This window comes from Tupaia chinensis, unplaced genomic scaffold (genome assembly GCF_000334495.1).
Source record: "Tupaia chinensis unplaced genomic scaffold, TupChi_1.0 Scaffold000355_1, whole genome shotgun sequence".
In the NCBI taxonomy this organism is placed as follows: Eukaryota; Metazoa; Chordata; class Mammalia; order Scandentia; family Tupaiidae; genus Tupaia; species Tupaia belangeri.
The window spans coordinates 15,541,452-15,551,836 of record NW_006159850.1 but is presented as its reverse complement, the minus strand read 5'-3'; the positions used below and the strand labels follow the sequence as shown (position 1 = coordinate 15,551,836).

Here is a 10,385-nt window from a genome sequence, read left to right as displayed (position 1 = left end):
GCCGGGGGGGGGGGGGGGGGGGGAGTGCTTTCCCTCTGTCTCTTTCTTGTGCAACCACATGTGCCCTCTGACATCAAATTAAAAAAAAAAAAAAAAAAGGAAAAGGGGGATGAATAAGAGGGTAGACCATAAAGCAAATTTAGTACAATGTTAATTGTATTGTAGACTGTAGCTAGTGATTATATGAGGGTTTACTGTAAAAGTTCTCTCAACTTGCCGTATGGTTGAAGATTTTCAGGGCCAGCAGGTGGCATGGAGATGATGACTGGATCACACATGACAGACTGTGTAGTTCAAGTCCCAGATCTGGCAGCTTGAAAAATGCTGGGCATGCATTTGTGCATGCCCAAAATCCCAAGAGGAGAATGGAGAAGGAATTGTGATGTGACCATCCCTTTGGGGGTGATTTCTTGCTTTCTCTCTCTTTGACAAGCACATGTGCCCTATAGTAAAACTAAAAAGAAGAAAAATTCCATCATGAAATGTGAGGCCCACAGAAGTTCCTGCACTATGGGTCAGATATATTTTAAACTTTATGTATGTTAGGTGAGTGTATATAAAATATACCACATATTTTTCAACTTTTTTTTTTTTTAGTTTCACTGTAGGGCATGTGCACTTACCCAAGAGAGACAGAGAGAAAGTGAGAAATCACCTACCAGGGGGGATGGCCAAGCCACAATCCCTTCTCCATTCTCCTCTCTGGATTTTGGGCATGCATGTACACACACCTGGCATGATCATCAAGATGCCACATCTGGAACTCAAACCATGCAATTGATCATATAGGATCCAGTGCCTTAACTACTATGCCACCTGCTGACCCTCACATAGCTGGACTCTCACATAGTCTACCACAGTCCAAGTCCCAGACCTGGCAACTTAAAACTCATGCCAGGAACATGTGCATGTATGCCCAAGATTCTGAGAGGAGAATGGAGGAGAAGGGATTGTAATGTGGCCAGCCCCCCGCCCCCCGCCGGGGGGTGATTTCTCACTTTCTTTCTCTCTGCCTCTCTAGCAAGTGGATGTGCCATATAGCAAAAACCTCTCTAAAAAAAATAAAATTTAAAAAAATATTGGGAAAAATAGTCAGACCGGAGAAAGTGTTATAGTCTTCCTTCTTGATCGTCTTCTCATATTGAAAGAACTTTTCCTGGCTCTCATTAGGCCTCACTGACATAGAAATGATAATTTTTCAAGTCATCCTCCCTCTTAAGCAAAGCACATGAGGCAGCAACTCTCTTTAAAAAACAAAAAAGTATTTATTTAATTTTATTTGGCATTATTATTTTTTTTTAATTTGACCAGAGAGGAGAAGAGAGGGAAAGTGAAAAAGCAAGCCGCCAAGTCCAGGACTCAAATTGTGGTTACCCATGTGGGAGTCCGGCACCTTAACCACCACGCTATCTGCTAGCCTGGCAGCAACTCTTATGGCTGACCTTCCAGTAGTTTTGTGAGCATTACCCAGGCCCTTTCCAGAGTCAGAAAGCACCTTCAGGGCAGGTTCCTGTAGCCTGGGTGATTAAGGGAGCCAATCCCACCTCAGCAGCTTGAGAAAAACTCTGTGCACATGGTGCATGTGTGCCCCAAATCCTGACAGGATTGAGAAATGGTGAAGTGATTGCCACATGGACTTGGAGGTTCTTGCACTCTCTCTCTCTCTTCCTCATGCACATGTGTTCATACATGTGCACTCACACATCCTCCTGCAGTTAAAAAAGGAAAACATTACTAAGACAGGAGTAATCCAGAGCTCGGGATTGTATCATTGGTGTTTTCTTTCAAATCATTTGTGACACTCAGTTTATCATTTTCTCATGGGTAAAATAACAATAATATTTCAGAAGAAAAGTTCTTCTGGTGTATTTATTTCACTTGAAATATTGAGAGGACTTCAAAAAGTCTGTGGATAAATTGAATTAAAGTCCAGGGACCAGCAGATGGTGTAATGCTTATGTCAGTGGACTCCCATGTAGTCGACCATGGTTTGAGTCCCAGACCCAGTGAGACTTAAACCTCACACTGGCCTCATGTGTGTGTGTGTGTGTGTGTGTGTGTGTGTGCTCAAAATCCCGAGAGAATGGAAGAGAAGGGATTGCAGTGTGGCCATCCCTCCTGGGGGGTGATTTCTTGCTTTATATCTCTGTCTCTCTCTGTCTCTCTGGTGAGCTCATGAACTCTATAGCAAAAATCTCTCTTAAACTATTTTTTTAAAGTCTGAGTTTATTTTGCTGCACAAAAATTTTGGAATCCACATGTGTAGTTTTTTCATAGTGTGCATTTTTCATGAACTTTTGAAGACCCCATGTACAACTAAGCACTCGTCTTTGTTCTCAGATGAGGAATACACGTGGGTGTTGACTCCGGAGAGCCTGCAGCATGGGGTGGGGACCTACTTGAACAGAAGCAAGGAGGGAGGTGAGCAGACACCGGCCCTGGTGTCAGTCGTAACTGCTGTCACTCAGTGTTACTTCTGGGACGACCACAACAGGATGTGGAAGAGCACTGGATGCCAGGTAAGAAGCTGAGCCACTTCTGCCCTTCCCAAGCACTGTGGTCTGTTTCTTCATTAGGGATGGCCCAGAGAGAAAAAGAGAAGGGAAACGGGTCAGCCTGGAGGAGAGGACTGTGCATGCCGAGCAGGGAATGTGTGTCTCTGGGTTTTTTGGTGTGGTTTGTTTTTAGGTTTTTGCCATAGAGTGCATATGCTCAGCAGAGAGAGAGAGAGAGAGAAAGCAAAAAATCACCCCCCTCTCCGGGGTACGGCCAAGATACACTCCTCCTCCTCCATTCTTCTCTCGGGATTTTTGGGCATGTGCCCGTCGAGCCACCAGGTACGGAACTTAAACTGTGCACCTGGCCATATGGGATCCAGCCACCTTAACTCCAGGCCACCTACTGGCCCCACATGTGTCTCTTCAGGGCAGGAACAGGGGCAGGCTAGCACTTCATTTTTATAACTTCTCAAACACAGTACAGGTTGAATCTAATAACTGTAGGTAAAACAGTATATGAAAGCTGCAAAATTCTGTATATTTTGGGTAAGATGATACAAACTTTTTGCTAAAGAAAATAACTTTTGTAGTTAAAAAATATATTAGCAGGCTGGTCCTGTGGTCTAGTGGCTAAAGGGAGCTGGATCCCGTATTCCTGAAGTTCAAATCCTGGCCCTGGAGACTTGAAAAACATGTCAGGTACATGTGCATGCATGTCCAAAATCCCAACAGGGTGCAGAAATGGAGAAGGGTTTATGGCATGACTGTGTCTCATCGCGGGTGCTTTCTCCCCTTTCTTTCTCTGTCTCTGGCAAGTGCACATGTCCTCCAACAATTCAAACAGAGTTATCAAAGCCAGGCACAGTGGCATGCACCCATAGTCCCAGCTGCTGGGGGTGCTAAGGCAGAAGGACCAGGAGTCTGAGGCCAACCTGGAAACATAGTGAGACTCTGTCTCTTCATTTTTTATATTTGATTATTTTTCTAACTGCCAGAGGTCACATGAGCTCACTAGTCAGAGTGAAAGAGAGAAAGCAACACCCAATGGAGCAATCCTTTTTCCTCCATATCTCCATCCCATAAGGATTTGGGGCATGAACATGCACATGCCCAATGTGTTTTTCAAGCTGCCAGGACTGGGATTTGAACCTCAGTTAGCCATGTGGGATCTAGCTTACTATTTACAGCACTTAACCACTGTGCTATGGGGCCTCCTGACCCTCTCTTCTTAACAAAAATGTGTGTGTGTGTATGTGTGTGTGTGTGTGTGTGTGTGTGTGTGTTTGTAGCAGATTCTTGTACGTGCCAGCCAACATGAGGACAGATTGTCACTTTTATAATTATTGCCTCATTCCTGATGTCTTACCCCTTTAAAATAGCACTTTACATTTTTGCACTTGTGATTCTACAAGAGCGTACTATGGTTTGAATGTCCCCAGTAAAACTATGATGTGGGGCCAGCAGGTGGCATAGTCATTAAGGGTGCTGGACTCCCACATGGCCAACTATGGTTCGACCTAGTGGCTTTGTTTTTTCATGGTTCGACCTAGTGGCTTGCTTTCTCACTCCTCCCCACCCTATGTCCCTCTCTGGTTAAATTAAAATAAATAAATAAATATAGATAGATGAAATAATTCTTAAAAAAAAAAACTGATGTAATTGGACACCCAACATAGAGGTGCTAGAAGGTGGGTTCTGGCGGGAGGTGTTTGGGACATGGGGCAGGTCCCTCCTGAGTAGATTAAGCCATCTCCCTGGGGAGTGAGTTCTGAATTAATTCCTGCAAGAGCAGGCTGTCCTAAAGCAAGTCAGCTACCCACAGTCCTCTCTCAGGACCAGTGCTCACACCTTTCTACCTCTCTGCACAAGTGACATGGCATGGATGCTAGCCTCCTGCTCTTGGACTTTCTGGTGACCAGAATGATGAGCCACATGAACGTCTTGTCTTTATAATCCCCTGCTTTCAGGTATCAGAAATAGCAATGTGAACAGATAAGACAGATCCTGTCTGATTAAAGGCCTGGTTCAGTGGCACAAAGAACATGGTGCAGGGTCTTAGTAATCATAAAGCTGTTCATAAAGGATCTGAGAAAGTGTCATCCATGTTGGGAATGGCAGGAAACAGGATTCTCAAGGAGGTGTCTGGATGTACATGGCCTCAAAGCGGCAATTATTCACTTACTGACTTTTTTTTTTTAGTTTGCCAGGGAGACAGGAATGGGAGAGAGAAAGCATCCCCCCCCCAGTGCAGCATGGTCACCCCACAATTCCTTCTTCTCTATTTTTCCATCCTATTCGGATTTGGGGCACGTACCTGGCATGTTTTCAAGCTGCCAGAACAGGGATTCAAACCACTCTGTTGTCCATGTAGGATGCAGTTCATTTAACCATTAGGCCACAGGGCTGGCCCTAGCATATATTTTAAAAATACATACTATGGGGACCAGCAGTTAGCGTAATGACTATGTCACTGAACTCCCACGTAGTCGACCACGGTTTGAGTCCCAGACCCAGTGGCTTAAACTCACACCGAGTGCGTGTGTGTGCATGCCCAAGATCCCAAGAGGAGAATGGAGGAGAAGGGATTGCGGTATGGCCATCGCCCTGGGGGGGTGATTTCTTGCTTTCTGTCTCTCTGCCTTTCTGGGAGTCCAGCAATATAGCCATTACACTAACTGCTGGTCCCTTAAATAATTCTTAAAAAAAAAAAAAAAAAGATATTTGAGTGCAGCTCCAAAAATCTTTATAAATACAGCCATTTGGAAGGACAGTCCTGGATCAGAAGTGTTACTCCTTGTGTATCTACATTACATGTGCATGCCTCATCTCAGTTGTCATAATTATCTCTGTAATTTCCTCCTGAGTGACAGTCATCACCACCCGGGCTGCCGCTGTAGTCTCTGGAGAGTTCATACTCACAACCGTACCTTCCAGGTCTACTGCTATACCTGCCACTCCCACATCCTTGATCCTCACCACCTCTAGAATAGCTGTGACCACAAACTTCAACCTTGCCTGCATGGTCCACACGAATCTGGCGACTATCCAGGGACTCTCCATTCATCGCTCTCATGGCATCAGAGGCATGGTCCCAGTTGGTGAAGGTGATAAAGTCAAAACCCCGGGATTGCTGACTCTCCCATTCTCAACAACAACCACCTCAGAGATAGGCCCGAAGCTGCTGAAGTGGTCCTCCAGTGCCTGCTCATGGGTGCTGAAGCTGAGCCCTCCAACGAAGAGCTTTCCTTCTTCAGAGGACATGGCAGTGAATTCAAGTCCTGTGGGGTGAAACTGGGGAAGGGAGGGAAAAACTGGAAATGAAGAAGTAAAAGGACTGGACATGGTGAGCTCTGAAGAACAAAGAGAACTGGGCTGTGTTCATCCTTTCAGAAAATGTTTGTTGGGGGGTCTGCAGGTGACGTGGTGATTAAGGGCACTGGACTCCCACATGGCCAACCACAGTTCAAGTCCTGGACCTGGCGGCTTGCTCTCTCTCTCTGCAGGTGGCATGGTGGTTTAAGGTGCTGAACATTCCCAAAGGCCAACCATGTTTCAAGTCCTGGACCTGGTAGCTTGCTTTCTTACTTTCTCTCTCTCTGTGTGTCTCGCTCTGGTCAAAATAAAATAAGTAAATGAATAAATAAAATTTTAAAAATATTTTAAATAAATAAAGCCAAATAAAATAATTCTAAAAATAGAAAATGTTTGCTGGGCATCTTCTGCACACTGCGCCCCAGTCTAGGAACTCGAGATACAGTGATGGAAAACACAGTATTCTCATGAGCTTACATTCTGCAGAGGAAGGCTGACAATGAAGAGATGAAGATGTGTTGTTTTGTGTGCTTTTAGACTTTGTTCCCAAGGGCACAATTCTATACATATCTTTCTTCCATTTTCTTCTCATTTTAAAATGTTTTATTGGGACCAGAAGGTAGTGTGGTGGTTAAGGATGCTGGACTCCCACATGGCCAACTGCAACTTGAGTCCCGGACCTGGCGGCTTGCTTTCTCACTTTCTCTCTCTCCGTCCCTCTCTGGTCCAATTAAAAATAAATAAATAAGTAAATAAAGTAAAATAAAATAACTCTTAAAAATGTTTTAGTGCTTTTTTTATTTCTGGTAGCGCCAGGCTCGGATCGCCTGCGCTCTTTCTCACAGCTGCTCCCTAGCTCCCAGAGACAGCCCACACCATGGGTTTTGGAGATCTGAAAAGCCCCACCGGCCTTCAGGTGCTCAACGATTACCTGACGGACAAGAGCTACATCGAGGGGTATGTTCCATCACAAGCAGACGTGGCAGTATTTGAAGCAGTCTCCAGCCCACCGCCAGCCAACTTGTGTCATGCCCTCCGTTGGTATAATCACATCAAGTCCTATGAGAAGGAAAAGGCCAGCCTGCCAGGAATGAAGAAAGCTTTGGGCAAGTATGGCCCTGCGAGTGTGGAAGACACCACAGGAAGTGGAGCCCCCGAGAGTAAAGATGATGAAGATGACATTGATCTCTCTGGATCTGATGAGGAGGAGGAAAGTGAAGAAGCAAAGAGGCTAAGGGAAGAATGCCTTGCACAGTATGAGTCAAAGAAAGCCAAAAAACCTGCACTAGTTGCCAAGTCTTCCGTCTTGTTAGCTGGGAAGCCTTGGGAGGACGAGACAGACATGGCAAAATTAGAGGAGTGCGTCAGAAGCATTCAAGCAGATGGCTTGGTCTGGGGCTCCTCTAAATTAGTTCCAGTGGGATATGGAATTAAGAAACTTCAAATACAGTGTGTAGTTGAAGATGATAAGGTTGGAACAGACATGCTGGAGGAGCAGATCACTGCTTTTGAGGACTATGTGCAGTCCATGGATGTGGCTGCCTTCAACAAGATCTAAAATCCATCCTGGATTGTTGCACTTAAATAAAAGCTTGAAGGATAAAAAAAAAAGTTTTAGTAATTTCTATTTACAATCATTGCACATCATAATGCACAATATGGTTTTTCAAAGTATGCATGTGGTACATGACAATCAAATCAAGGATATCATATACGTCATTTTCTTTATTGTGAAAGAATTATTTAATTTTATTTATTACTGTATTTATTTTTAAATTTGTCATAGGGCACATGAGCTCACCAGAGAAAGACAGAGAAACAAATAAAGAGGGAAAATGAGACAGTAAGCCGCCAGGTCTGAGAATTCAACCATAGTTGGCCACGTGGGAGTCCAGCGCCTTAACCACTGTGCCACCTGCCAGCCCTTGGTTATACCAGTTGACATTCCTGCCAGCTGTGAAAGAGAGATCCACACATCCTTTTCCTTCTCTGAATCAGCCCTGTTTATATTTTCTGTTTATCCCTTCCTTAGCACTGTGTCCTTTTAAGTCAATGTCTTGATTCTAATTCCAGGTTGGGCCACACAGCACGATCTTAAGGACACAGTGTCTCTGTAACCATCTGACCTTCTTTGGCAGTGACTTCTTCATTGTGCCCAGGACGGTGAATGTTGGAGACACAATCAAACTGTTCCTTCGTGTGACCAACAACCCTGTTGGGGTGTCATTGCTGGCCAGCCTTTTAGGATGCTATCTGATCTTAGTAGTGTGGGCTTGGAGAAAGGATCAAGCAGATATACCAAAGGTAATGAGACTTTGATTCCAAAAGCTTTCCCATGATGTCTTAGTATGTTTGTTTGTTTTTTAAAGAATTACTTTATTTAATTAATTAATTTATTTATTTTAATTTGACCAGAGAGGGACAGAGAGAGAGAGAAAATTAGAGAGCAAGCTGCCAGGTCCAGGACTCAAACTAAAGTCTGCCATGTGGGAGTTCAGCGCCCTTAACTACAATGCCACCTGCTGGCCCACCAAAAATCTCTCTCAATAAAAAAAAAAAAAAAGAAAATTTAAGTGGGACTCTTCTTCAGTTTCTCTTCGTATCTACTATCTCAAAACCTTCTTAGGTCTCTATCTCTATTTTTTTTTTGGATAGCCAAGTTTGGACCCTCATGGGAATCATTTAGAGTATGAATGAGCCCAAAACAATACTTAGAGAGCTTAATTAAAATAAAATGCAAATTTTTCTCACTTTAGACATTAGATATGAAAGTTATGATGTGTAAGTCAAATTGTAATTTAAAGTCATTGCAATATACAAGAAACCTCTTCTTGCAATTGGTTCTATTTTTCTTCTTTTTTCTTTTTTCTTTCCTTTTTTTTTTTTTTAAAGTTTTGCTATAAGGCATGTGCACACAGTGGAGATAGAGAGGGAAGAAAAGTAAGAACCCCTCCTCCCCTGCTCCAGCTGGGAGGATGGCTGTGCCACAGTCCCTTCTCCTCCCTTCTCCTCTCAGTATTTTGAGCACACATGCACACACACCCAGAGTGTTTTCAAGCTGCTGGGTACAGGACTTAAACTGTGCTATTGGCCATACATGATCCAGCTGCCTTAACCTCCACATCACATGCTTGTCCCTCTATATATTTCTTATTCTTGATTTTTCTTGAACTTGTAAATTCTAGAATACACAGTGTCCATTTCCTTATCTTTTTTTTTTTTTTTTAGAAAGGTTTTTGCTATAGGGCATGTGTGCTTACCAGAGAGAAAGACAGAGACAAGGAGACAGAAAGTTAGAAATCATCCCCCAAGGGGGATAGCCATGCCACAATTCCTTCTTTTCCATTCTCCTCTCAGGATTTTGGGCACACATGCATATGTGCTCGGTGTTGAGTTTCAAGCTGCCAGGTCCAGGATTTGAACCATGGTCGACTTCATGGGGGTCCAATGACATAGCCATTATACCATCTGCTGGTCCCTACTTGTGGTCTTGAGTGAAAGGTTGCAGGCTTCAGTAAATAAAAACCCACAATGGCCAGTTAAATCCCCATTTCAAATAAAACAGTGAATGCATTTTTAGTATGAGTGTGCCTCAAATTAGTGTTCATTGTTTACCTGAAATTCAAGTTTAAATTGGTAGCCTATATGTTATCTAGTAACTACCTGAATGGGATGGAGGTGGAAGGATTTAGAGGCCCAAACCTGATTGACTGATCCTATGAATATTTCTTTTCAGAGACATAGGCCCTTCTGTGACGGGCCTCATCCCCTCTGTAGTCACTAGTCACTTAGCTCTGCCTGCTTGCTTGTCTACTTCCTAACTGCACCTCGCCCTTGCTTTCTGCAGGATTGCCAGATCTATACCAAGTGCATGCCAGCAAGTTTCTTGGTTCTGCTTTTCCTGTAGGTGAAGGTCACGGTCCTGGCTGATAATGACCCCAGCTCTCAACTTCGCTACCTTATTCAGGTCTACACTGGGTACAGAAGAAGGGCCGCTACAACAGCTCAGGTTAATGACGTAAAGGTTCTTTGTTCGTGGCGTTGTGTCTCCTACCACATGAGATGCACTCTGACATGCTGATATCCAGGTGTCCAAAAGCACTTTAAAAGGAATCACAGAGACTGGAATTTCCTAGCTCTAAATTATCAGTGCGAAGTGCCCTCTGTATTTGTTTAGATTCCAGACTTCATGTTAGTACTGCACTGTTTTCTTTTAGTTTTTGCCATAAGGCACTTATGCTCGCCAGAGACAGAGAGAGACAGAGAGAGGGAAAGTGAGAAATCACCTACCAGGGGATGGCCACTGCAATCCCTTCTCCTCAAAATCCCTTGAGATTTTGAAGATGCACACACAGACAGCCGGCTTGATTTTCAAGCCGCTGGGCTTGGGACTCAAACCACAGTCGACCATATAAGAGTCCAGCATCTTAACCATCATGCCACCTCCTGGCCCTGTACTGTTTTCTATGTCTTAGTCTTTCTGCTTAGTAATAAACCAAAACACTCAGGTTAAGAGGTCCTGTATATTATCTTTCCTCATCATATTTTAGGTTGTTATCACCCTCTATGGATCAG

The 10,385-nt window shown here is 43.9% G+C and overlaps 1 protein-coding gene and 2 pseudogenes across 1 annotated transcript in view; 2 read left to right on the top strand and 1 right to left on the bottom strand.

Annotated features, from left to right (window-relative positions):
- Nucleotides 1–10,385, top strand: part of PKD1L3 (polycystin 1 like 3, transient receptor potential channel interacting) — a 79,545-nt gene that overhangs the window by 20,146 nt on the left and 49,014 nt on the right. Inside the window, 4 exon segments of the mRNA XM_027773456.1 lie at nt 2,341–2,519; nt 7,884–8,114; nt 9,718–9,819; nt 10,361–10,385. The exon segment at nt 10,361–10,385 is cut by the window's right edge and continues 23 nt beyond it. Coding sequence (XP_027629257.1) covers nt 2,341–2,519; nt 7,884–8,114; nt 9,718–9,819; nt 10,361–10,385 — 537 coding nt within the window.
- LOC102493816 (RNA-binding protein 3 pseudogene) lies at nt 5,257–5,759 on the bottom strand (annotated as a pseudogene).
- LOC102494233 (elongation factor 1-beta pseudogene) lies at nt 6,673–7,421 on the top strand (annotated as a pseudogene).